Source organism: Leuresthes tenuis, unplaced genomic scaffold (genome assembly GCF_036924035.1).
Source record: "Leuresthes tenuis unplaced genomic scaffold, fLeuTen1.0.hap1 SCAF_6, whole genome shotgun sequence".
Taxonomy (NCBI): domain Eukaryota; kingdom Metazoa; phylum Chordata; class Actinopteri; order Atheriniformes; family Atherinopsidae; genus Leuresthes; species Leuresthes tenuis.
This window is the reverse complement of record NW_027325360.1, coordinates 37,759,159-37,786,826: the sequence shown is the minus strand read 5'-3', so window position 1 is coordinate 37,786,826 and position 27,668 is coordinate 37,759,159. Positions and strand designations below refer to the sequence as shown.

Genomic DNA, 27,668 nt, shown 5'->3' with positions numbered 1-27,668 from the left:
GGGAGAAATGGTATTTGCTTGACTTCTAGTTCTACAGTGAGGAACCTTGGAGTTATTTTGATCACAATTTATCATTTGACGCACATATAAAACTGCCTTCTTTCACTTTTGTAATATTGCTAAAATCAGGAACATCCTGTCTCAGGGTGATGCAGAGAAACTAGTTCATGAATTTGTTACTTCAAGATTGGACTACTGTAATTCTTTATTATTGGGCTGTCCCACATATTCTCTGAAAAGCCTCCAGCTGATCCAAAATGCTGCAGCCAGAGTTCTGATGAGAACTAACAGGAGAGATCATGTTTCTCCAGTTTTAGCTTCTCTTCATTGGCTTCCTGTTAAATTCAGAATAGAATTTAAGATTTTTCTCCTCATATATAAGCTCTTAATGACCGAGCTCCATCATATCTTAAAGATCTCATTGTAAGATATTTTCCTAACAGAGCACTTTGCTCCCAAACTGCAGGTTTATTTGTTGTTCCCAGAGTTTCTAACAGTAGAATGGAAGGCATAGCCTTCAGTCATCAGGCCCCTCTCTTGTGGAGTAAGCTGCCAGTAAATGTCCGGGAAGCAGACACCCTTTCCACTTTTAACATTATGCTTAAAACTTTCCTTTTTGATAAAGCTTATAGTTAGGGATGGCTCAGGTAATCCTGAAACATCCCATAGTTAAGCTGCTATAGGCTTAGACTGCTGGGGGACCTCATCTGTCACACCTTTCCTCACTTTGCTTTCTTTTTCCCCCTGTTTAATTTCTCAAATGATATTATGTACATATGACATTATTGTGGTTATTAAATAGTGTTTCCCTGTTCCAACAGGTATCCTTTGAATGGTGTTATGGTGTTTTCCCCCCCTCTTTTCTGTCTTCTCAAACCCCAGCTGGTCGAGGCGGATGGCCACCCTTCCTGAGTCTGGTTCTGCCAGAGGTTTCTTCCTGTTAAATTACAGAACCTGCTAAAGCGAGGAAATGGGAAGCAATTATGAGTGATGTTAATTCCATGTCACCTGTAGTTGGTAATGTCACCAAAATAAAGAAGAAATTGTTTGATATGAAAATGGCTCTAATTTAAAAAAAAAAAAAACATCTCGCCATGGCCAGGCGATCGATGACTGCAGCTAAAGCCATGCAATCAGTTGTTGCCTCGTCGTGATGTCATTTTGATGCGGGGGTTGTTCAGGTAGTGGGAGACCCTCATTCATGGCAATATTGTGCAAAACGCAGCCAAAAATCGTGGCCAAAAATCCAAGGGTGGTGAGGACCTGGACGTGTGGTGGAATTGGATTTGATCGGTGTTTTTCTCTCTGAAGTTGTGGCTCTAGCAAGCTGTATATTTGCAAGGTATATCTGTATATCTGTCTCTGCAAGGATATCTACATGGTTTCGGAACACTCGCTCCATTCCAAGAGCGTGACGCGCTAAGGCATCCAAAAATAGTAGGTCGTAGGTTAATAGGTAGCTGCTGGTTACACTTCCCATTGACCTTGGCTTATAATGCTGTGCGGCTAATGTTTTTTTTCCTTTTTTTTCATGCCGCCAAAAACATTTTGCCTCCTAACATTGGGCTAATAAAATTAACAAAGGTTACGGTCACACTGCAGTTGCAAGTGACCTGAATCCGATTTTTTTCGCTCATATGTGACCCAAATCCGATTTGCTTTTGACAGTGTGAACAGCACAGCATTGAATCTGACATTTTCGAAACGGAATCAGGCCACTTTTAAATGTTGTTCTGAATTCGACACGTATCAGATTTTTTTTATATGTGAATAAGATGTGACCCATAATTAATAATAAAGAGATACTTAGGCAAGGCAAGGCAAGGCAAGTTTATTTGTATAGCACAATTCAACAACAAGGTGATTCAAAGTGCTTTACAGAGACAATAAAACAGAAGAAATAAATAAAAACATGATTTAAATTTAAACAAAAGAAAGAAAAAAATTATATATATGAAAGATAAAATCAGTAGTTATGACATGATTCCGTTTTGAAACTCAAGCTTATTCAAATTCAGCTTAAAACAGATGTCTTCAACCTAGACTTAAATACACTGAGTGTTTCAGCTGATCTGAGGCTTTCTGAGAGTTTGATATGTGGAGCATAGAAGCTGAATGCAGCTTCTCCATGTCTGGTACTGACTCTGAGAACTGATTAAAAAACCAGATCCAGATGACCTGAGGGGTCTGGAAGGTCAATAGTAGGTCAGGAGGTCACTGATGTATTTTGGTCCTTCACCATTTAGAGCTTTGTAGACCAGCATCAGAACTTTAAAGTCTGTCCTCTGATGGACAGGCAGCCAGTGTAAAAACCTCAGAGCTGGACTGATGTGGTCCACTTTTTTGGCCTTAGTAAGGACCTGAGCAGCTGAGTTCTGGATGAGCTGCAGTTGTCTAACTGACTTTTTAGGTAGACCTGTAAAAATACTATTACAATAATCAAGCCTACTAAAGATGAATGCATGGGCTAGTTTTTCCAGATCCTGCTGAGACATCAGATATTTTAACCTTGATATATTCTTAAGGTGATAGTAGGTTGACTTTGTTATTGGCTTAATGTGTTTGTCCAAATGTAGGTCAGAGTCCATCACTACACCCAGATTTCTGGCCTGGTTGGTAGTTTTTAGGTTTGTAGATTGAAGCTCTGTGGTGACTTTCAATCGTTTATCTTTGGCTCCAAAGACAATTACCTCAGTTTTGTTTTTGTTTGGCTGGAGAAGGTTTTGGCATATCCAGTCATTAATCTCCTCAATGCATTTACCAAGGGCCTGTACAGGGCCTCAGTCTCCTGGTGACATTGTAATATATATCTGCGTGTCATCTGCATAGCTATGGTAGTTTGTTTTGTTGTTTTTTATAATCTGTGCCAGTGGGAGCATGTAGATGTTAAACAGAAGAGGTCCCAGGATGGAACCTTGGGGAATTCCAAATGTGATTTGTCACGATTTACGTTCTGTTTCATGTCTTGTCATTTCCTGTTTTATTTTGAAAACGCGCTAACTTTCCCCTCTCGTTTCAGGTATCTTTCCCTTCCTCCCGTGTCAAGCGTCTCATTGTCTTCCCTGATTCCCAAGTGTTTCCACCTGTTCCCCTTGGTCCCTCATGTGTTCAAATAGTCTACGTTTCCCTTGTCTTGTGCCAGTATGTTATCTCCTCTCATGAGCTACATTACCAGCCTTGCCTTGAGCCATAGTTTGTCAGAGTCATAGTTCCACGAGCCTGCAGTGAGTGATCCTCCTGTAGAGCTATCTTGTTTTGTAATTTATTCTTGTTCATAGTCATAGTTTATTTATTCAATACGGTAAGTTTCATAGCCTTGTTTGTTCCTTCGTTTTCAAGGAGAGATTTTACGTTGCAAACTTTCATAGTCGCCTCCGTTAAAGGAGAGCTTTAAGTTTATGTTAAAGTTTCATATGGCCTCTGCCATAGTTACTGAGGAAAGCGCTTAGGTTTTCACAGCCTGTTATTTTGCTCTGCTTGGAGATCTTTCCCTGCCTTGCTGTGCACTGTTTGTTTATTTAGATAAACCCTTTTGAATCTGAAAAGACCCTTCATTTGTGTCCTGAGTCCCCGAGGTTCCTGACATGATTCTTGTCTGCTCAGATGTAAAGTTACCTATTGACACAAAGTACTTCCTGTTCTCTAAGTATGTTTTAAACCAGTTTAGTATAGTTCCGGAGAGACTCCAGTCATTTGAGTAATATATTGTGGTCAACTGTATCAAAAGCAGCACTGACATCCAGTAAAACTAAGACTTTTTCCACCGTCTGTATTCAGGCATATGTCATTAAACACTTTGATCAGAGCAGTCTCAGTGCTGTGATGTTGTCTAAAGCCTGACTGGAAGGTATCATAGCAGTTATTTTGCGTTAAAAAGTAATTAAGCTGTTGAAAAACCGTTTTTTCAATGATCTTACTTAAAAATGAGAGATTTGAGATGGGCCTGTTGTTGTTCATTTGTATCTTGTCAAGATTGTCCTTTATCAGCAGAGGTTTAATTACAGCTGTTTTTAGTGGTTCTGGAAACACACCTGATGTTAGGGACAAGTTCACGATCAGTAACAGGTCTGACTCCAAAATCTTGCAGACCCCTTTGAAAAAACATGTTGGCAGCATGTCTAAACAGCAAGAGGAGGAGTTCAGGTGACGTAAGATGTCCTCCAGGTATTTACTGTTAATGGGTTGAAACAGTGTCATGGTGTTTAAACCGGTTTTCGGTGGACACGGTACATATGCTGAACCTGCTGCTGATGTACTGCTTGTCTAATATTTTGGACTTTGTCTGTGAAGAATTTGAGAAAGTCATTGCTGGCCATGGTGGAATGGAGTTCAGTTGCCACTGACACATGAGGGTTTTTTTGCCTGTCAACTGTCTTGAAAAAATAATAATATTTTGCACTTTGGTCAGCTGGTTATTCCTTAATGTTTTGAGTAACTCTGTGAGTATTGTACAGAGTTTGTAAATAGAAACATCAGCTTTCATTGTACTGAAGCTTTAGAGGTGAACTGTCCTTTTCTGTTTATGTTAAGTCAGAAGTTAAGCTTAGTTAATGTATTTTTGTTTTTGTAATCACAGAGGGTTTGGTGAGCACTATAGGTTAAGAGAGTTATTTTTGTTTGTCGTTTCTGCTTTGGTTCTCCCTGAAGTTATTGCCCCACATTTTTGTTAAATATTTTTCTTATTGTAAATAAATAGTGGTTGATTGGCTGGTAGTTGTCCGACTTTGATATGAGATCCAGGACAGGAAAAAACTTTTTTTTATGTTGCACTCCCATCCCCTAGATGGGATGTAACAGGAGAAATCATAGATCTGAATCATGCTGTGTGATGTTGGTCTGTAGTGACTGAGGGCAGATGAATGAGATGTTTTTAGGTACCAGAAGAAGGCAGGATGTCTTCCACAGCACTGGAACTTTATGCTGAATCAGGCTAAGTTTGAATATCTGCTGCAGAATTTCACATAGCTGTTCAGTACAGGCCTTCTGGACCCTTGAAAGACATCTGGACATGCAGCCTTGTTCTGGTGCAGTCTTTCCAACCACTTCCTCACCTGACTGCTGGAGACAGACAGGCTGGAGGGGGCAGCAGATGAGGTCTCAGTGTGTCCTGATATGGGGGGAGACGTTGGTGAGGCTTGCTGAGTGTTAAGATCCTTGACAGAGGTGGAAGGTGACATTATGGAGGTGTGACAGGGAAGCTGTGGGTACAAGTAGGGTGTGAAGTCTGTGTCTCCAAGTACAGTATATGCTCATGAAACTCATTTCTCAATAAAACATATAATATCACCCTCTGTTTTTTTTCTGTGTCTTCATGAGCACTCACTGCTTTGTTAATATTATTTACTAGTATAACGCTATAGGTATCTTCAGCGTTAACTTATTACTAATTCATTACTAATTAATTAATTAATTTGGGTCGTGGGAAAAAGAATAACACGGGGAGGTTCTGAAAAAAATATGATGCTTGACACAGATACAAAAGCATCAGGCTGGACCCGTGAGGGCCAGACTCATGAGAAAAGAGGGGCAGGCTGGATCCAAAGTGTTAGGTTGTTTGAGACAAAAGGGGAATGAGTCTGACAATACAGAATATCTGGGTAAAGTGTTCATGTTGTATGAAGCCGCAGGTCGCCCACTTCTGCTGGGGGTCCATCACAGGTATATTGATTGGGCTTTAGGTGATCATAGTGAAGAAACTTGAGAACAGTTTGCGGGTGTGTCACATGCAACAACCTATACATGAGTTCATTTTTATCCGAGGAGAAAACAAGGAGTAAGGTCCAGTCCGGATAGGATCAAGTTTAGTAGTGTGATAATCCATCCAAAGGAGGTCTCCACTTTGATAAGGTTTAAACTTGAGTCTTTGTTCCTCACAGTGAGAGCGAAAAGCTTCCAAAATTGTGTCAAGACGAGTCACCAGTTTTGCGCCAGTTCTGTGTGGCGAAACAGGCTGTGGCTAATCAGGCTGAGAGAGAGTCTTAGTGGCTGGCAGACTCCCTGCCATGAGCAAGAAAATACGGGGGTCATCCTGTGCTGGAGTGAGAGGCGGCATTAAAGGAGCGAACCACTGATGGTAAATAGTGATCCCATTCCCCACCATGTTGGTGCTCAGCACTTAGCTAATTGTTACTTTAGAGTCCGGTTAAATATTTCAACCATCCAATTTCCACGGGGTGATACAATGAGGTTAGTTTCTTTTTGATCAGTTTCTTACATACATATTCTAGGTCAGGTGAGTAATGACTTCCAATGATGGCAGTATCCGTGCACCAAGCTTTGTTTACATAGATACACAGAGCCCCACCTCTGGTTTTACCGGAGTCATCAGCTGTTCTGTCCGCCCGGAGCATGTAGCGACCAGCTAGTTCAATGACGCTATCAGGAACGCTGTTGTTAAGCCACGTTTCCGTTAGAATCATGATGTTGCATTCCATAATCCATTTGTGCATGGTGATCCACAGTCGTAGCTCATCCATTTTGTTCGCCAGAGACCGTACATTAGCAAGGAAAATGCTGGGTAGTGATAGCCGGTGAGGTGTTAGCTTCAGCTTAGCCCTTTGCCCAGCTCTCTTACCCCGTCTTTGTTTAAGATCTTGACGCCGCCTGCGAGCACTTCTGGTTGGCGGAGCCGGGTTGATTGTTTTGGTGGTCCTGACGATCTCAGGGAAAAGTTGTAGTCCATCGATAAAGTTATCAGAATTGCGAGATGCAATGTCCAAAAGTTCCTGCCGGCTGTAGAATGTGTTCGCAAGACAGTTCTGAGTGAACAGACTTGAAACAAGCAGGCAGATAACTACTATTTCGCCAAATCTGGAGAGACGCTGAGCTCCGCCGCCATCTTGGTCTATACTCAAGTGGTCTGCAGTGGTAACGCTGTGGCTTCTTGGGCCTCTGCATGTTGCCGTGATGGGGGAATCCGTGACATAGCATCTGCATGTGTGTGTTTCTTCTAAGTGATTGTCCAGTGATATGGATCCAACTCTTATGTCCAACGATCTCATCTTCCAAAAGGGTCATAACTGACATCCACTTTCCTTAAACTGAGAAGTGAGTGGTGGTTAGTGATGATGGTGAATGGACTGGAACTCAAATAGTGTCTAAAGTTCCTGACAATGGCCCAAAGTTCCTTGTCATATGTGGACCATTTTCTCTCGGCATGGGTAAGAAGATGACTAGCATTTGTTACTCTCGAACACTCGTTCTTCTCCATCCTGAACCAGTGAGAGCACCGCACCAAGTGCGTAGTTAGAGGCATCAGTACTGAGAGTGAATGGCTGATGAAAGTTGTGCAGAGGATGAGCAATGAATGCGTACTTATGTACAAAACTTATGTAATAGGCAGACAATCCAAGTAATGCTTGTACCTCATATGGTAATCTTAGAACAGGCCAGTCACGTATGCATTGGCTGTTGACTGGGTCCAGTGCCAGGCCATCCCGGGAAATGATGCTTCTCATGTATTTGACTGTAGATTTGTAAAACTCTCATTTCTTTGAGTTTAGCTTTAACCCTGCTTCCAACAGGCATTGATATAACTTTGGAATGTGGAGAGATAATCAGCTTGTCCAAAAACAGCTTTAAGTTAGTCTTTCACTGCAACATAGTTGTATTTTGTGACAGGTTGTCCCAGTATCTGAATGCAGCACCACCCAGTCTATTGGGCTGTAGCCTTGCCAAGCTGTCCACATCAGAATGTGGAGCTGCTTCTACAGTCAATTCAAATTGTCTGAACCATTTTGAAAAATCCACTTTTCCATCTCCCTTGAAGACAAATGCAAGGTCACTCTAGTAGTATTGCCACATATTAGCAGAAGCAGCACCAGAATGAAATGGCAGTTTGTTCCAAAAATTATCATTACAGATCATACTTAATTTCTCCTGGCAGATACACAAATATGGTATTCAGAGTTGATCGTAACATAAGTACATGCTAATCTTGACTTCATGGAACTAGCAAAATCTGTTTCAGTGTCCCAAAATCCAGAACAACAGATTAACTACCTGACTCTCACGCAGATAACAGCCACAAATCTCCAGCTTAACTGCTCCTTCCCTGCTTTCACAGGAAGAAAAATTAGTAGCTGTCTGGGTAGTTAGAAGGCTGCTAAAATATATTTCTCGTCATCTCCATCCAAGTACACTGACCGAGTCACTAGCTTGAGCATGTAGCAGGAGCAGGCTATGATGAGGAAAGACGACAATTTTTTTTTTTTAATTCTTAATCCTCCCCTTTCAAACCGGACTAAATCAGTAATCCACAAATGCGCTGTAATCAGTGTAACACAATAAGTATCTTCAGAGTTAACTATGAACTGAATTAATTCAGGTCAGGGAGAAAACAAATACCGTGGTGAGGTTCTGAATCAAATATGATGCTTACTTTATTCATGGGTTCCTAGGTCACACAACAGAACCCAACAGAATAACCTTTTTTTCTTTTGGAGGCATTTTTGGAGTTTGCTTCAATTTAATTCAACTGACTCGTTCTTCTTCCACTGACAAGTTTAGATCTTGAACTGTTTTCTGTCAGAAAAAAAAGGGGGTAGCCGGTTTTCAAATAAAATTTTTCTACAGGAAGGGCTTTCTTCTTCAGCATCAGACAGCAAATTTTGGTGTTAGTAACCAAGCAAACATCAAGGTCCTTGCTGCATAGCTTGCTAAGAATAAATCTTATACTATTTCTTCTGCTGAGAACATGAGCTATTATAATTCTCTAAATACAGCTCTAATAATCTTTTGTTCATAAATTGCAGAAATACATACAATAAATGGTACTTAAAATACTTCCACATAACTGCTTGAAGTAGTAAAGGCACAGGTTTATTTGTATAAAACCACTCCAACTCCAGAATAAATACATAATTAATTATTAATCATTTATGACAACTCACCTCTCCTACAGCGTTTGACAAGATGTGGACAATTTTTTCATGGGGCATTGCCACAACACTCTGGCTGTTGATCTCAATGATGCGGTGACCCACTCTGATCCCACCTCGTTCAGCAATGCCACCACGCATAAGGCTACAGATCTGTTTAAGGATATAGTAGTTATTTTAAATGACAAATTACTTTTCATTTAAGCCTTATAACAGACTGCAAGTATTATTTTCCAAAAAGCAGCGCCACCCACAATGCCATTCTGAACACTGAAGCCCAACTGGTAGCGGAGGTCTGGCCGTTTGATGAGTACAGTAGTCACCGGGGGACATCTCACAACATTCAACTTCATCTGAGACTGATTCTTCAGACCCTCCAAAAAGGAAAGTATGTTGTATTAGTTAAATGCCAAAAGTTATGCATTACTACAGATAAGTTGAAAACTAAACCAGTTGGCTCAAAAGTTTCAAGGGACTTGTGTGACAAAGCTAGAATAAAAAAGGCAGTATAAGAGCCAGATCAAGTTTAAATTAAATGAAAAGATACTTTATTCAACCAAAAAGGAAATTATAATGTTCCAGTATTCATCAATTTATTTTTGTTAATGTGTTAGAGACAAGCACTTGAAGAAAAGCTTTCAGGTTAAATTGACCAGATAAGATTACAATGGCTCCCCTGGGTCCAGAACCATGTATAACCGGAAGGACAGAGTTACTGAACTGTACAAGCTCCTACACAACAAATAGGTCTTAGCTGATTGCATCTTCAAGCTGTGTGCATATATCATTTGATACAAACAAGACAGAATTGTCTCTCCCTGTCAATGGCCTGCCAGTTTTCATTCATATCCCTCTCTGAGAATTGGCTGCAAAATGAATGACCCATGTATGAAGCAGCTAGCCATTCTAATCACCTGTATAAGTATCACAATAGGAAAAGGAAAAGTTAAAGCCCAAGAGTCTGAGAAACATAAAAACACACCCTTTGTGCAAAAAGAACACAGAACAGACAGATACCTTTATGATGGTCTGACAGGTTGACAGTGGCAGTCCCACCAGACTGGTTCCATTGATTGACATGATCTGATCTCCTATGTTCAGTCTGCCAGACCTCTCTGCCGGCCCAGCATGCATCATGTTGGCAATGATGACAGTGGGTAGGATGGAGCCCCATCCACTCTCCACAATCACCACACCCAGAATCTCCCCCTTAGATTTCTCTATAAACACCTGAGGTCACAGCAGGCAACCCGCAAGCAAAGACAAGCAATAAACAATCTTTTTTTATTTGACTTTGTGATACATACTGCTAAGAAGTCACAAAAAAGAAAAAAAAAGTGTTTGAACAGCTGAAAGCTTACTTACGTCTTTGCAGTTCTCAGATTTGGAGAAGTGGACGAGATCATCATTATACATGTCCTGAGTGCTGAGCAAGTCACTGTATTCCTTCTGACTTAAGTCCTCAGGATTGAAGCCATTTGCCCGTAAGAATTCCTGATAAGCCACACTAAAAGACTGCCCAATGGATTGGGCAATCAACTGGGCCTAGATGATATGACAAACTTAGAACTGGTAAATGGTAAATGGACTTGTACTTGTATAGCGCTTTTCTAGTCTAACTAACCACTCAAAGCGCTTCTAACACTACAACTGAATAAGAAGTAATATTCCAAAACGAAAAAAACAGTAATCTCAAATTTCAATTTGACTGTTAAATTTGCATTGCAAAAATAGCATGTTGGCTCAGATAAAATTGTTGTTTGACTCACATCCTCAGATTCAAAGACATAACATATCATCTTGTACTGGCACTTGCTCTCTTGACTTGGGTCTGAGGCTTCTGCATTCTCCTGAGACTCAGGCTGAGACAACCTTCGTCGGGCCATGAGCACCACAGTGTTGCCAATGTCAGCAATGTAGGAGATGGCTTGCAATGGATGGTTCATCATGGTTTCCTGGAAAAAATTTAAAAACATTAACAGTCCCTATGTTATTCAAATTTGAGGACAGAAACACTGTATGTCACTTATATTGCTGCTCTGAATAGCAACAAGCTAAGGATCATTTTCTAAATGCTGCTTTCGTGATTACATGATATTTTCACAAAATTAAATAAGAATTCAAATATGAGCCACTGGATGAATGCAAGGGCCTGGGCGTACCAGTACCTGGTATCGCAAATAAGATCTTGGGATGTGGAACATCACCTTGTTGGTGGAGAAAGAGCCGGAGTTGATGTGTGAGGGGAAGTAGTTCCAACTTGATATAGTTGGTCTCACCACATACAGCGTGGGCTCTGGAACCAAACTCCTGGAGAGTGGCTGGACTCTCATACTCTTGAGTTGCCCAAAGGGCATTGGGCAGGAATGGGGACACTCACAAGTGCCTCAGTTTTGGAGTTCTCCCCAGTGAGTCAGACTTCCCTGCAAGTTGAAGGAGGGAGGTTCTGACTGTTGTTTGTTTGGAAGACTTGCCGATCACCTTAGCAGAGATTGTTAAGTTAGTTAAAAAGCTTCTCAGTGGTAAGGTGCAGGGGATGGAGGAGATTCGCCGGGAGATACCGCAGACTCTGGACATTGTGAAGCTGTCTTGGCATGACATGCTTCTACAGTGTTGCATGGAGGTCAACGCAACACCTGTGGAGTCGCAGACCAGGATGGTGTTTCCCATCAAAAAGGGGATTTTGACAGTGTTTTACAACTATAGGAGATCACACTATCTCGTTTCCTTGGGAAGGTTTACTCTAGGGTGTTGGAGATGAGGCTCCGAACAATTGTCAGACTTCAGATTCAGTGGGAGCAGTGTGGTTTTTGTCCAGGTCATGGAACAGTGGACCAGATCTTCACCCTCGCAGTTACTCAGGGGTGCCGTGGGAGTCTGACCATTCAGTCTGTTTGGGTTTTGTGGTCTTGAAGAAGGCTTATAATCGTGCACCCCAAGGAATTCTGTGGGAGGTGGGAGTATGGGTTCCCAGCGTTGCATTTACGGATTATTCAGTCCCTGTCCAAAGCAAGACCTGTGTCATTCTTGGTACAAAGTCGAGGTCATTTACTGTGTGTGTCCTGGACTTGTCACCGATTCTGCAAGTGATTTTTATGGACAGCATCTTGAAGTGTATCTGTATCTGGGGAGAGGAGGGTGTCTTTGTTTTTTGTAAAGATGCAACCCTGTGGTTGTGGTTCTTTTGGCTTCTTCAAACCATGACCGTCAGCATGCACTAGAGCTGTTCTCAGTTCAGTGTGACGCAGCCACAAGGCAAAGCTTTCAATTTACTGGTCCATTTTTGTTCCAACCCTCACCTATGGTCACAAGATCTGGGTCATGACCAAAAGAATGAGGTCACTAATACAATTGGCTGAAATAAGTTTCCTTCAAAGTGTGTCTGGGCTCAGCTTTAGAGATAGGGCAGGCATCAGCCTCTGTCATTGACTGGTATAGTGACACATTTGCACATCATAAACCTTATCCCATACTACATGCTCTGTTCTAGCACACATTTCTATAGATCTTTGGTGTCTCAACACATTTTATTCTTCTTGCAGTGTGTCTAAAGTTCTTGAGCTTAGAATGGCTACCATCTCTCCCCTATTAGCGCTAATTGATATCAGCTGGTTTTTTTTTTATTTATTTTTTTTAATAAAAAAAACCCCCACCCCACTCAACCCAACCCACCCCAACCCACCCCAGAGGGCCTCTACAAAAAATAAACAAACAACAACAAAAAAACAAACAAACCACCCGGTCACACCAGTCGCAGCAGCCCGGGCCTGAGACCCACAATCACCCAGGCCCCCCCCCAACAGGGGAAAAGCACCATCCCTCCCCCCCGCACGCCACAACACCCTAAAAAAAACAACCACCTGCGGACACATTGGAGGTCCCAGAACAACAAGCCCGGCACCAGGACCTGCACCAACCCACCCATACTGTGGCGTGTCCAGGGCAACCCAGACCCCCCAGGCACAGGCAGGGCCCCCCCCCCGGGCGCAAGGCAGCGCCCAGCCACCAGGGCCCAGGCCCGGCCACCCGGTACAGAGCCAGCAGCCACTACCCCAAGGCCCCTAAGGGACCCCGCCCCACGCCGCAAGACAGCCCCACCAGCAAGCCCCCAAAACTGCCCTCCAAGCCCGACACACAGTCCCCCCCAGCAATGACCAACCCAGTCCCCACAACCCGAGAGACCACCAGACGCCCGAAGCCACACAGCACCCCCCCCCCAGCACACACCAAACCGCCCAGAGCGACGGGAAAGCAACCCACTACCACCACTATGTGATAAAGCTAATCAGCGGGGACCAGAGAGAATTAAATTTAGCCAATTGATGTTTTGAGGAGGCAGACATTGTTTCCATGCTAATATAATCTAAAAGAATATTTCTAAACTGGTTAATACACGACTGCTGGTTTAGGCTCCAGCCCACCCGCTACCCGATTAACGGACTGTCGGTATAGAAAATGGATGGATGGATGGTTAATACACAGATTGTTCTTCGTTTTCCAGTTCATGAGAATAGTTTTCTTTGCGATACGTAACACTGTGAGGATCATGTGTGCTAAGCTAATTTCCATGTTGATGTTGTCTAAGTCACCCAGTATGCACAGTGTGGGGCATGCAGGGATGCTACACTTTAGCCATGTTGATAGGTCCGCACAGACTTCAAGCCAGAACTTCTGGACAGGCGCACAAAACCACAAAGCGTGTGCATAATCATCAGGTGTGTTATCTGTGCAATGTGAGCAGATGTTTGAGTGTGTTAGACCCATCCTGAACATCCTTTTTCCTGTATAGTGTGTTCTATGAAGAATTTTGTATTGTATGAGCTGTAAATTAGGATTTCGAGTAATTCTGAAGGTGTTCAAACATATTTGTGGCCAGAAGCTATGACTAGAACTGATGGATAAATCTGCCTCCCATTTTGAGGATGGAAGAGACATTGTGTCATCTATCTTAGACAATAATTTATATATTTTTGATAGTAGTTTTGGGGTGCAGATGCTTAGAAATTCTGCTACCCTAATCGGGAGTTGTAAGTCTGGTTGGTGGAGGATATATTTCTTTGTTATTATAGACTTTTGTTTTGCAGGATGTCAGGATTGTTCCAGATGGGTGTAAGCTTACACGGGACAAGTGAGGACTTTGTTATTTTAAGAAATTTCCACCGGGCTGTCAGAGAGGTGCTGATGTTAATGCTTTTGAAACATTTGTGATTTTTAAAATTTTGACTAATAAGTGGCAGGTCAGAGATTTCCAGATTATCACAAAATGCTTGTTCTATATTTATCCATAGTTCATCTATTGGGCTAGGTTTAAACCATTTTGATATATATTGTAACCTACTGGCTAAGGAATAGTGCTGAAAATTAGGTAAATCTAATCCACCACTTTCCTTGGTCTTCTGTAGGGTTTTTAAACTAATACGTGGTGGTTTGTTTTTCCACAGAAATTTGGAGATGCATGAATCTAGTGACTTAAACCAAGTAGCAGATGGTTTTATGGGGATCATTGAGAATAAATTGTTAACTTTTGGTAGTATCATCATTTTAATGGTTGTAACTCTCCCCATAAGTGATATAGGTAAGGACTTCCAACGAGAGAGATCGTCCTCTACTCTCTTTAATAATTGCACATAATTTAGCTTTGTTAGCTCTGAGAGCCTGGAGGAAATGTTTATGCCTAAATATCTAATATTTCCTGACTGTAAAGTGATCGTAGGTATATTCTGGACCCTACAGTTAATGGGCAGAACTGTGGTCTTAGACCAATTGATAGAGTAGTCAGAAAGTGCTGAGAATTTATTTATGAGTTTGGTCATGTGAGTGAGAGACGTCTGTGAGTTCTGAATATTTGCCTTTAATATTTCTTTCTTGTCTGAAATCAGCTGCTAAAGGTTCGATGAAAATAGCAAAAAGTGAGGGAGAAAGTGGGCAACCCTGTCTTGTACCTCTCTGCAGACTGAAGCTTGGAGAAGTTTGATCATTTGTCCTGACACTTGCATTTGGGGAGCTATATAATATCCTTATCCAGTTGATGAAGTGTGACCCAAACCCGAATTTGTTTTAATGTTGCAAATAAAAATTTCCAGTTCACTCGATCAAATGCTTTTTTTGCATCTAGAGAGACGATTGTGGTTTCCAGGTTGTTGATAGTAGAATAGTCTATGAGATTAATTAGCCTGCAAGTGTTAGTGGATGAGTGTCTTCCCTTTATAAAACCTGTCTGGTCAGGATGTATTATAAGTGGAGTTATGTTTTCTATTCTTTTGGCACGGGCTTTACAAATTATTTTGAGGTCTGCATTTATTAGAGATATTGGGCGGTAGCTGGATGGAAGTATGGGGTCTTTTCCTGGTTTCTGTAGCAAGATAATGTTAGCATAGTTCATGTGTGGGGATAATCTGCCATTCTGCTTAACTTGTAATACCATTTTGTGAAATGTAGGTAACAAAACAGTCCAAAATTCTTTGTAGAACTCTGCTGGAAAACCATCTGGTCCTGGGGCTTTGTTACTAGGCATATGTTGAAGGGCTTCATGGAGTTCTCCTATTGAGAGAGGTGAATCCAGAGCCATTGCCTGTTCAGTTTGTAATTTTGGAAGGTTGATATTACTAAGAAACTGATCTATGTTACTGTCTGATGGATCATTTTGTGATGAATATAAGATTTTATAGAAGTCCCTAAAAGCATTGTTGATTATATCAGGGTCATGGGTGACATTTCCTTTTGAGTCTTTAACAGAAGTGATTGTTGTTTTCTCTTTGTTTCTCTTTAGTTGATTAGCTAGGAACCTTCCAGATTTATTGCCGTGCTCAAAGTTCTCCAAGCAAAGTCTTTGTATCAGAAACTGTGTTTATTTATCAATAATTTTGTTTAATTCAAGTCTAGCTTTTCTTAGTTCATTCAGTGTGTGTTCCTCTTTGGAGGTACTGTAGACAACTTCTAATGATTTAAGCCTGAGTTCTAAATCTGATATCCTTGATCTTTCCCTCTTTTTCTTATTTGATGAAAATGAGATTATTTTGCCTCTCATAACTGCTTTTCCGGCTTCCCAGAGAATACAAGCTGACATTCCTGGCAGGTCATTATTTTCTAAATATACAGACCATTCCCTTTTGAAACAATTAATAAAATCAGGGTCTTTTAGTAATGATGTATTAAATCTCCAATTCCTAGCTGGTGGTTTAACTCTGTTATTCTTCAGTGTGATAGAAACTGGAGCGTGATCACTGATAGTGATGGGGTGGATTTTGGTGTCTGAAATATCCCTCATCAAGGAACTGCTAACTAAGAAATAATCTATTCTTGAATATGAGTGGTGTACCGGTGAGAAGAAGGTGTATTCTCTAAGAGTGGGGTGGTGGGAGCGCCAAGCATCACAAAGACCAAAATCTTTCATGTACTGTTTTACAATATTTGTGGACTGCCAGTTCCGCTGACTTCCTGAAGTACTGAGTCTGTCTCCTCCTGAGTCAGATACCATGTTAAAGTCCCCTCCTAGAATGAGTGTGTTATCTGAGTGATCAGAGAGTGAAGTAAAAAAGGAGTGAAAACATGAGTGGTCATCAACATTTGGACCATATATATTTGCAATGCATAAATTCATATTTTGCTCCCCGTGTATGCGTGGGTTCTCTCCGGGTACTCCGGCTTCCTCCCACCATCCAAAAACATGCATGTCAGGTTAATTGGTGACTCCAAATTGTCCGTAGGAGTGAGTGTGAGCGTGCATGGTTGTTTGTCTCGTTTGTCTCTATGTGGCCCTGTGATGGACTGGCGACCTGTCCAGGGTGTACCCCGCCTTTCGCCCGATGACTGCTGGGATAGGCTCCAGGGATAGGCTTCATATTTTGAATAGATAAATTAACTATTAGAAATCTACCTTCTGGATCTATAACTGTGTTGTTTACGGTGAAATTTACTCTTCTGTTTATCAGAATGGCTACACCTCTTTGTCTGGAGTTGTAACAGGTACACATGAGGAAACTGTGCTGTGGTGAGAACATCAGCTGCAGTCTTTGATAAATGAATCTCCTGTAATAAAACAATGTCTGCCTGTGGATCTTTCAATTTATTGGAGATTTTTAATCTCTTCTCCCTGGACCCAGCTCCATGCATATTCCATTAAATAATCCTCAGTGTGGACATGCTCAGACTAACGCAGTGAGTGCTGGATGCTTGCTAAAAGCATCCTGTGCGTGTGTGTGCATATATGCTTCCATGAACATGCCATTATTTGTGTTTCTGTTCGTCAGTATGGGCTTACTACAATATGTACTTGTGTTGTCGATGCTGTGTGGTATTTGATTATGTGCTCTGCTCAAAACTCTGTGTGCTATGCTTGTTAACATTACTTATTAAGGTGGAAACGCAGCGGGTTGGGGAAGAAAGACAGAATAGAAAAACAGTGCAAAAGAGTGGAAGTGTGAGATAGAACAGAAACAAACAAACAAAAAAAACAAACCCAAATAAACAAATGTGACCTGCATAAACTTCTATGCTGGTGAGACTGGCAGTGAGCTATATATTTTGTCTTGACAGATAACTGTGGATTGGATTGACTGTTTCAAAGTTACTGATATGCCATCTACGGTGATATGATTTATACAAGTTAACGAATACAGATCACCTGGGGTTTAGAAGAGCCAAGGAGTGGTTTCCTGGTCGCGGTAAAGCTGCCCGTTGATGAATTATTTATCCACCACGATGACAGCTTGGAAGCCTCCTTCCATGAACTTTCTCCAGATGGAGAACAGAACCCCGCGTCTTTCCAGGATTTCTTTGGGAAACTGGTCGTTGACGCTGAAGTCTGTTCCTCTCAGCTCCCTGCCGCGGCCCCTCACCTGGACCTTCTGTTGGTAGTGCTCGAACTTGGCCACAATCTGTCTCGGTCGGCGGGCATCAGGTCTCTTCCCTCCCCGGCGGTGGACTCGGTGAAAAGTGATGTTTTTCACTGCATCTCCTGGAAGTTTCAGCTGATTTTGGATAAAGTTTTTCACTATGAGTTCAGGATCCTCGTCTGTCTGCTCCGGGATTCCAGAAAACACCAGATTGTCCCTCATACTACGAGCCTGGAGATCAATAATTGATTCTTTCATCCTCTTGTTCTCATCAGAGATCCGGCTCATTCCTTCGGTGAGTGATTTCACCGATCCTCTGAGGGCTGCGTTTTCTGCAGCAAGCGTCTGCACCTGTTGCTGGCTGAACTCCAACGACTCCTGTAATGCCTGGAACTCTCTGTGTAGAATTTCTAACAGAGACATACGGGCGTCGAAGCTGGATAATTTCTTATCGATTGATGTCAAAATGTCCGTAGAATCATTACCAGCTGGAGACATCGCTCCGGGTGACTCTTCATTACGACTTCTTTTGGAGGTTGAAGCCCTGCTGCTGGCAGATGGGGTTTGGTTAGTTTTCCCCATGACGATCCTGTCAAAACACTCGTCGATGTAATCCGTGATGCTCTCCAGGCTTTCTTCACTGTACTCCAGTGTTTTGTTTTTGTTTCACCCGATAATATATTTATTTAAACAATAGTTATTGCCGTAATTATAATCTTACTATATTGTTTGCTCCATTAGAGGAGCGCCTTGTTTGAATCTGCTGAGTCTCACACAATCACGCGACACTACAGCATCACTCTCACAGATGCATTTAGTCCTAACAGCTGGTTTTGTCCTAACTGATGGGCTATTAAGGTTTCTCAATACCCAGAAGTCATACATGAAAGATTTCATGATGGGTAAAAACAAAGAGCTATCCCAAGACCTTCATAATCTAACTGTTGAAAAGCATTCTGATGGTACTAGTTATAAACACATTTCCAGAATTCTGACAGTTCCTGTGAGTGCTGTGGGGGCCAGTTTCCGGAAATGAAAAGAGCATCATTTCAGCATAAACTGGCCACGATCAGGTGTTCCAAATAAGATTTCTGACAGGGGAGTCAAAAAATTAATTAGAAAAGTTCTCCAAGAGCCAAGAACCACTCAAGCAGAACTTCAGAAAGATCTGGCATCAGTAGGCGCTGTTGTTTAAAAGAAAACTCTAAGCAATGAACTGAACCGCCACGGCATCCATACAAGTTCAATTCAATTCAGTTTTATTTACATAGCACCAAATTACAATAAATGTCACCTAGAGGCACTTCAATAATATAGTCCAATTCAAGCCAATTGGAGTTAATTAAATTGTTATTGTTAAATTAAATTCATTGTTATCATAACCCAATCAAATCCAATTGATTAATAAAAAAATTTAAAAAATCAATCCTATTCATTCATATAGAGCCAATTCAAAAACAGGTGCCAACCTGGATGGGTTGAATGCGAAGGAGAAATTTTGTGTATTTCCCTGTACTTGACAATAAATCTGATCTTAATCTTAATCTCTGTTTGCAGTCTTAAAGCGGGTAGATGTTAGAGTTGCTCCTCCAATAATGTCTTGGTGAAACAAATAGTATCGCCTTCCTGATATTGCTGCCATGTTCTCATCAGAGCTCCAAGCTTCTTCATTACATGATCTGTAGTCTCAAATTTCCTATGATGATCAAGGGAAAAATGGTTTGAACTTCCTCAGTTTTCAGTTGGTTCTCACTTCCTCTGTACACCTGTCTACACTCTGTCACAGCTGCAGTGAGTCACTAATCAGTTCCCCACAGTATTTAAGCTCCCTGGTTTCTCATAGTCCTTATAAGACCCTCGCCATGACGACTCATACTATCTCTCCATTGTAATTTCATGCTCATGTTTATAGTGCTTAGATTTTTCTTTTTCTCACAGTTTAGTTTTATGGTGTTCCGGCTTGTTAACCTGCCTTTTATTATAATTTTAAAATAAATCAAGTTCAGTTCTTCTACCTCCTGCCTAATCAGTGTCTGCATTTGGGTCCTCTCATCACCTTCACTATTAATCCTGATAGTAAACTTGAAATTCAGCACTTGTCTACCAGATCCCTAATCAAATGGTATATTACACAGTGATGTCAATTGTGTGTCTTTACAATAAGATGAAAGAAAACTGTGTGAGTGGGTACCTGGCAGTCATTCTTGAGCACTTTGATTGTTTTGGTGGAGATGAAGAGATCCGCCTCTATCACTGGCTGAGACTCATTCTCAAGGACCTACACAACCAGATTGACAAAGTTGTATTAAACACCCATTCTTACAAGATGTGGCAACAAGATATCTCTGCCAGACAGAGATTAATGCTTTGATGTTTCAAGCTAAAATTAAATTAACTAAATATGCACAAAAATAAATGGACTAAATATTGAGGTCAGGACTCTGTTCAGCCCTATCAAGTCCTTCCACACCAGACTCGCTCATCCATGTCTTTATGGACCTTGCCTTGTGCACTGGTGTACAGTCATATTGGAACAGGAAAGGACCATCCCCAAACTGTTTCCACAAAGGTGGGAGCATGCAATTGTTCAAAATCTCTTGGTATGCTGACGTATTCAGAGTTCCTATCACTGGAAGTAAGGGACCAAGCCCAGCTCCTGAAAAACAACCCCACCCCATAATCCCCCCCTCCACCAAACTTTACACTTTCACAAGTGTACACTTGACAAGTATCACTCTCCTGGCAACCCAGACCCAACCATCAGATTGCCAGATGGAGAAGTGTGATACATCATTCCAGAGAACGCGTCTCCAATGCTCTAGAGTCCAGTGGCAGCAGGCTTTACACCACTGCATCTGACACTTTGGACTTGGTGATATATAGCTTGGATGCAGTTGCTCTGCCATGGGAACCCATTCTATGAAGCTCTCTACGCACTGTTCTTGAGCTAATCTGAAGAGCTAATCTGAAGGCTACATGAAGTTTAGAGGTCTGTAGCGATTGTCTCTGGAGAAAGTTGGAGACCTCTGTGGTCTATGCGTCTCAGGATCCACTGACCCCATCATTTTACTTCGTGGCTGAGTTGCTGTCGTTCCCAATCAATTAAATTAAATTAAATTAAATTTTATTTATATAGCGCCAGATTACAACAATTGTCATCTCAAGGCACTTAAGTAATATAGTCCAATTCAAGCCAATTGGAATTCAATTCATTGTAATCATCCATCCATCCATTTTCTATACCGTCAATCCGTTAATCGGGTAGCGGGTGGGCTGGAGCCTATCTCATTGTAATCATAATCCAATTAATTCATGTAGAGCCAATTCAAAAAATAATATCCTAGCTAAGGAAACCAACAGATTGCACCGAAACTTGTCTTCAGTCCAATCTCCCGTCCTGAGCCTGAGGGACTGTGGAAAGGAACGACTCCCTTTTAACAGGAAGAAACCTCTGGCAGAACCAGACTCAGGAAGGGTGGCCATCCGCCTCGACCAGCTGGGGTTTGAGAAGACAGAAAAGAGAGAAAAGAGGGGGGGGGACACACACACACACACACACACACCATAACGCCATTCAAAGGACACCTGTTGGAACAGGGAAACACAAGTTAATAACCACAATAATGTCACATGTACATAAAATCAATTGAGAAATTAAACGGGGGGAAAAAGAGAGCAAAGTGAAGAAAAGGTGTGACCAATCGCTTCCACTTTGTTAAAATACATCTGACAGTTGACTGTGGAATATTTAGTAGCAAGGAAATTTCACGACTAGACTTGTTGTACAGGTGACATCCTATCACGGTACCGCACTGGAATTCACTGAGCCGAAAGCGAACCATTCTTTCACAAATGTTTGTCGAAGCTGTCTGCATGCCTAGGTGCTTGGATTTATACACCTGTGGCCATGAAAGTGATTGGAACACCTGAATTTAATTATTTGAACGAGTGAGTGAATACTTTTGGCAACACAGTGTATGTCTGGGAAGCAGACACCCTCTCTAACTTTAAGAACAGTGTGAAACATGATCAATTTGCTTCATCAAGATGGCTGCCACTGTGTTTTCTCTGCTCTAAGGCCTACTGCAATCCATTAAAAATCACTAAAATACAGAGCCATACAGTTTAAATCAAACTGGTTTTATATGTATAATATTATTTTATTTCTACTAATAAAAATAATGAGTAGAAAACTTATTTGGAAAACTGTATGTTTTGATCAAGGACAAGGATCTAGACATATCTGGTGCTGGATAATACAACTGGGACACAATAGAGTAAAACATTAGAATAGTAAAACAAAACAAAAAATGAAAACAGAAAATAATTAGAATGGGGGGGGGGTGGTTCCTTTCTTTCTTTCCAACCTTTAAGAAGTGTCCTCGTCATCAGGAGTAACCGTGACACTATTTCTAATATAAGCCAGTAGTGGGTTCCAGGTTTCGTGGAATGCTGTCAAAGATCCCTCCTGCGAAAACCCTAACTTCTCTAACTTAATACACAGTAAAATTTCACGTACCCAACTATTATGAGTCGGGGGAGACATGTTTCCATTTAAGAAGAATTGCACGCTGTACAGTTGTGGGAACCAAAAAGAGCAGTCAGGGGATTCGGTTCTAAATTTGTATATTATATCATAATATACTATATTATATCAGAACAAAAGTTAGTCAGTTTTGGACACGTCTAAAACATGTGTGCATGGTCAGCTGGGGACTGTTTGCAATGGTTACAGGTATCACCGTGATAAAGATGTATTTTAGCCGGTTTAGCATTGGTGAAGTGGGCTCTATGAAGCACCTTCCACTGCAATAGACCGTGCCTGGCACATATAGATGAAGAATGGATACATTTTAAAATGTCCCTCCACTGGACCTCAGTTATATCCATCTCATGCACTTTTAGATGATATAGTTGAGGCTTGCCTCAGAAGAGCAATCTTATTATAAATGACAGATGTCAATCGTTTCTGTTGCAAGTTTAGAGACAAAAATTGATCCATTTCAGCTTCGGGGGGGCGGTTTGGGAAATGTGGAAACTGTTTTTGAATAAATTGTCTCATTTAGAGGTACCGAAAAAAGTGGCTATTGGGGAAATTGTATTTGTCTGAAAGAGATGAAAAAAACGTGAAAACACCTTCGTTATAGAGGTCATTAAGTGTTCTGAGGCCCTTATCTGACCATACACGAAAATTGGGGTCAGAGCAGGAAGGAAGGAATGCATAATTATTCAAAACTGGGGCAAGAGTCGAAGCCCTATGTAAGCCATGCTGCTTCCTAAACTGGATTACAATTTTAATTGTATTGGTGACGACCGGAGTAGGCGAGACCTTATGGGCACTTATGGGGAGCTGTGAGCAAATCATAGAATGCAAGGAGCAGGAAGAAGAAACTATCTCCCAGAGTGCCCAGGCTGGACAGGCATCTGCTCCGGTACCTGGTGGTCTACGTCTGGAGGCTCCTGTAGCGCCTCCCAGAGGGCAGGAGGGTGAAGAGTCTGTGTGCTGGGTGATTGAAGTCTTTGATGATTTTCCCAGCCCGTTTCAGACTCCGCTTCCTGTCGATGTCCTCTATGGCAGGAAGTGGTGCTCCGGTGATGCACTGGGCGGCTTTCACCACCCTCTGCAGTGCCTTCCGATCCGAGGCAGAGCAGCTCCCGTATCAGACTGTGATGCAGTTGGTCAGGATACTCTCAATGATGCAGCGGTAAAAGTTCACCAGGATGTTTAGGGACAGGTGGTTCTTCCTCAGAGTACTCTGAAGAAGAGGTGGAGGAGGATCGAGCACTGCATGGAGTAGACGCTTTCTTACTGGCTCCGTCAAACACTCACTAAAATTGTGCTAAACATCCACGCTTACTTCTCTTAAATATAACTATTGGAAAACCTAAAACTAGAGGGAAAACTATGAACCCAGATTCTCCTGCCGAAGAAGACGACAAAACAACTTTATCCGCTGAAGAAGACGACGACGCTGGCAACCAGGCCAAGCTAGCTACAGATGCTTCCACCAGTACAAGCAAAGCAAGCTCACAACCCACACTCGCTAGAATCCTAACAGCTATTGGAAAACTGGAAGAAGACATAACAGCCAGATTTAATGGCCTGGATTCAAAACTGCATTTCGTTTAAACCTCCCTTTTTGACCATTCAACAAGAATTGCTGACCTCGAAGGAGCAGTGACTGACCATGACACCTGCATAAATGACCTTCAGCAACGCTACGAGGAAATGATGGAATATAACACAACCATAAAGTGCAAATTACTTGACCTTGAGAGCCACTCAAACATTAAAATCATGGGCTTACCTGAGAAGGTTGAGAAGGGGAACCCGACTCACTTCATAGCCGACCTCCTGCCAAAACTTCTTGGACCTGACAGCTTCCCCGACGGCTTGAAGGTGGACCGGGCACACCGGATAGGCACACAATCCTCATCGGTGCGGCCGCGCTAAATGATCGCCAAAATCCATCACTTCCCAGAGAAGGAGAAATTACTCAACTTCGCCCATCGGCAATCTACCCTGTCATTTGACAGAGCCCAGATCAGCATCTATCCAGACTTTCCACCTGAAGTATCCGACCAATGTCGGGCTTTCGAAGAAACTGAGAGAGGCCGGAATAAAACACGGTCTCCTCTTTCCTGCAAGTCTGATCCTCACGTTTGGAACCGAACAGAAAACCTCTTGAAGCCTACGGACGCTGAGGCATTCATAGACAAGTTTGTCAAACCTGCTGCTACCACACAGCCGACCTGAGCCATTGCCACTGAGAGATGCGTCTCACTGCTGTCTCCAGAGACAGGGGGGTGTGAATATTGTTACTAACTTGTTACCATTCCTTCTTATCTCTTTGGGTTTTTTTTTCTTTTTCCCAGTGCCAATACTTCTACTGCTGCAGTTATGTCACATTATTCTGATAATATCTCTTCATGGCTACTAGCACTTTGCCGTCCTCACCACAAACTGGCAATCTAACCTTACTAAGCTGGAATGTCAGAGGTTTAGGAACCAATTTAAAAAGGGGCAAGGTTTTCTCCCACTTGAAGTCGTTATCTGGGGACATTGCTTTTTTTGCAGGAAACACACATCAAACATACAGATCAATGGAGGTTAAAATGCAGTTGGGTATCACAAATTTATCGGTCAACATTTTCTTCTAAGGCCAGAGGAGTAGCTATATTATTTTGCCAAAATATTCCATTTCAACACATTTCAACCATCTCTGATGATCCAAACGGTCGCTATATTATTGTAACAGGTCATATTTTGACACAACACGTAACATTTCTCAATATATACGCACCTCATTTTGACGACCCTAGCTTCTTTAGAAAATTTTTTAATCTCATACTAGACTCTTCCACCACTCACTTAATTGCAGAAGGAGACTTCAATACTATACTGGATTGTTTTACTGATAGGCTTTCTACACGCCCGATTGTTCCCTCCAACTCCACAATTACCATAAATAACCTTATCAGTTCTATGAACCTCATTGATATCTGGAGGCTTCAACACCCTTCTAGTAGAGATTACTCTTTTTTTTCACAAGTACACAAGTCCTACACAAGACTTGATTACTTTCTAACAGATGCTAAATTGACTTCCAGGATAACCTATACCAAATACCACAACATTTTAGTTTACGATCACTGCCCTAGCGAGCTAAAAATAGACTTAGGTAGGACAAAGCCCACGTTTGACTGGCGATTCAACACACTACTACTCAACGATATGCAGTTTCGTCAACAAACAGCTTACCTTATAACAGACTATGCTATATCGTATAACGTATGATCCTATAATCCTATAACGACACATCTGACGTTACAGATTCCACTCTATGGGAAGCTTTGAAAGCTGTTACACGGGGCCATATCATAGCCTACGAGGCTAAGCTGAAATAAGACAGGCAGAAAGAAATGTCAGAAATTACAGCGCAGTTGTCAGTTCTCAAAAGAGACTTCCAACAGATTCCCTCACCTTCTGAACTGAACGAGATTATGAAACCTAAATTCAAATTTAATACTGTTCTCTCTAACCAAGTGGGTACTATGCTGTTTAAGGTTAAAAAAAACAAACATTTTGAACTAGCCGACAAACCAGACAAACTGTTAGTCCGTCAGCTAAGAAGCATACAGGCTAAGCGAACAATCCATAAAATCAAGACAAAAATGGGTATTATTACTACAGACTTCCTTCATACCCTCCATCTACCTAAATTGAACACCTTAGCATAAGTAAACCTAACGCAAATATAACCCCTGTAAGAAATTACAGGAGCAATACGCTCCTTCCCCAACGGTAAAGCGGCTGGCAGAGTTTTACAAACTCATACTCAGTCAAAATAACTCCTGTCATGTCACGGATGTTAAACCACTCCGTCGCCGCTGGCCTACTCCCGGGCACCTTGTATTCAGCTAACATCTCCCTTACATTGAAAAAGGATAAGGATGAGTCGGACCCCGCCTCATATCGTTCTATTGCCCTCTGTAACTGTGACCTTAAGGTGTTCACTAAAATACTTGCCATCCGACTGTTTATAAGTGTATATCAACCATAAGCCACCACAACCAGACTGGATTTTCCCAGGGAGATTTTCTTTTTTCAATGTTAGACGGTTGATGAATATAATGTATGCTAGATACAAGACTCCAAAACCTCTGTTCTAGCACTTGATGCGAAAAAAGCTTTCGACCAGGTCGAGTGGAACTATATCATGGCGGTAATAAGGGAGTTTGGGTGATAATTTTGCCTCCTAGGTCAAAATGCTGTACACCCACCCAACGACCTTGGTTGTCACTAACTGCAATAAATCTCCCACTTTCTCATTGCAACGCTCTTGTCGTCAAGGCTGCCCACTGAGCCCACTATTCTTCACATTAGCAATAGAACCTCTCGCGACCAGTATAAGGAACCGCTCCTCCATTGCTCCTTTGATCTCAGGTAAACTGGACCACCGTATCTCTCTTTATGCGTGTGATATTTCTCTCCGACCCTGAGAAGGCTATTCCTCCTTTGCTCTAACTTATTGAAAAAATTTGGTGAATTGTCTGGATATGTTACAAATTGGTACAAAAACTAATTCACGTCTATTAAAAATGTCTTGAGTCCAGATTTTGTTATCAGATTGCCCTTTCATATTGTTACAGACAAATTTCAATACTTAGGCCTGGATATTCCCAAAGATTCAAAACTAATATATAAATTGAATTATCTAATTATGTTATAAAAGCTTAAATCTACCATTGAAACTTGGAGGCTGCTATCCTTATCTATGATAGGGCATGTGAACGCAATTAAAATGATGGCTCTGCCCAGGTTCCTCTATCTTTTCCAAACTTTACCTATATTCATACCTAAAATGTTTTTTAAGCTTTTGAACTCTATAATCTCTATAATCTCTTTTATCTGGGGAATCAAGGCACATCGTATTTCTAGAAAACACATTACCAAATCTAAATCGGCAGAAGGCCTTAGTCTGCCTAATTTCCAGCATTACTATTGGGCCGCGAACTGTAGAGCCTCGATGTACTGGCAAAAGGCATACCCAGGTAATGTCATGGATTCCACCCCTGCCGGTCTTGCTATCGGACAGGATCTTCCCGAAAGCTCTCTTCAACAAACAAACATACAACAACTATCACTGGTTCCTCCCCTCTTTGAGTGATAGCACTTTTGCGACCTGGAAGAACAAAGGTCTCGGCACTTTAGCAAACCTTTACATTGAAAATACTTTTGCTACCTTTGCGCAATTGAAGGAAATATTTTCACTACCACATTCACATTTCTTCTGTTATCTCCACATTAGAGATTACACATGCAAAAACATAATGAATTTCGAATCACTCCCTGTCCCCTCAGATCTGTACACTCTTCTGAATCAGGATCCCAACTCAAGGAGACTCGTGTCTTGTTTTGTTAACATTTTTACAGCTTATGAACATGTCACTA

At 41.7% G+C, this 27,668-nt stretch overlaps 1 protein-coding gene across 1 annotated transcript in view; it reads right to left on the bottom strand.

Annotated features, from left to right (window-relative positions):
• The window catches only part of LOC140309270 (amyloid-beta A4 precursor protein-binding family A member 1-like), a 74,099-nt gene that overhangs the window by 4,632 nt on the left and 41,799 nt on the right, over window positions 1-27,668 (bottom strand). Inside the window, exons 4-9 of the mRNA XM_072387080.1 lie at window positions 19,905-19,991; window positions 10,649-10,834; window positions 10,245-10,424; window positions 9,897-10,109; window positions 9,134-9,253; window positions 8,892-9,032 (exon numbers count right to left, since the gene is read on the bottom strand). Of these exons, the coding sequence (XP_072243181.1) occupies window positions 8,892-9,032; window positions 9,134-9,253; window positions 9,897-10,109; window positions 10,245-10,424; window positions 10,649-10,834; window positions 19,905-19,991 (927 nt within the window). The remainder of the gene's footprint in view (window positions 1-8,891; window positions 9,033-9,133; window positions 9,254-9,896; window positions 10,110-10,244; window positions 10,425-10,648; window positions 10,835-19,904; window positions 19,992-27,668) is intronic.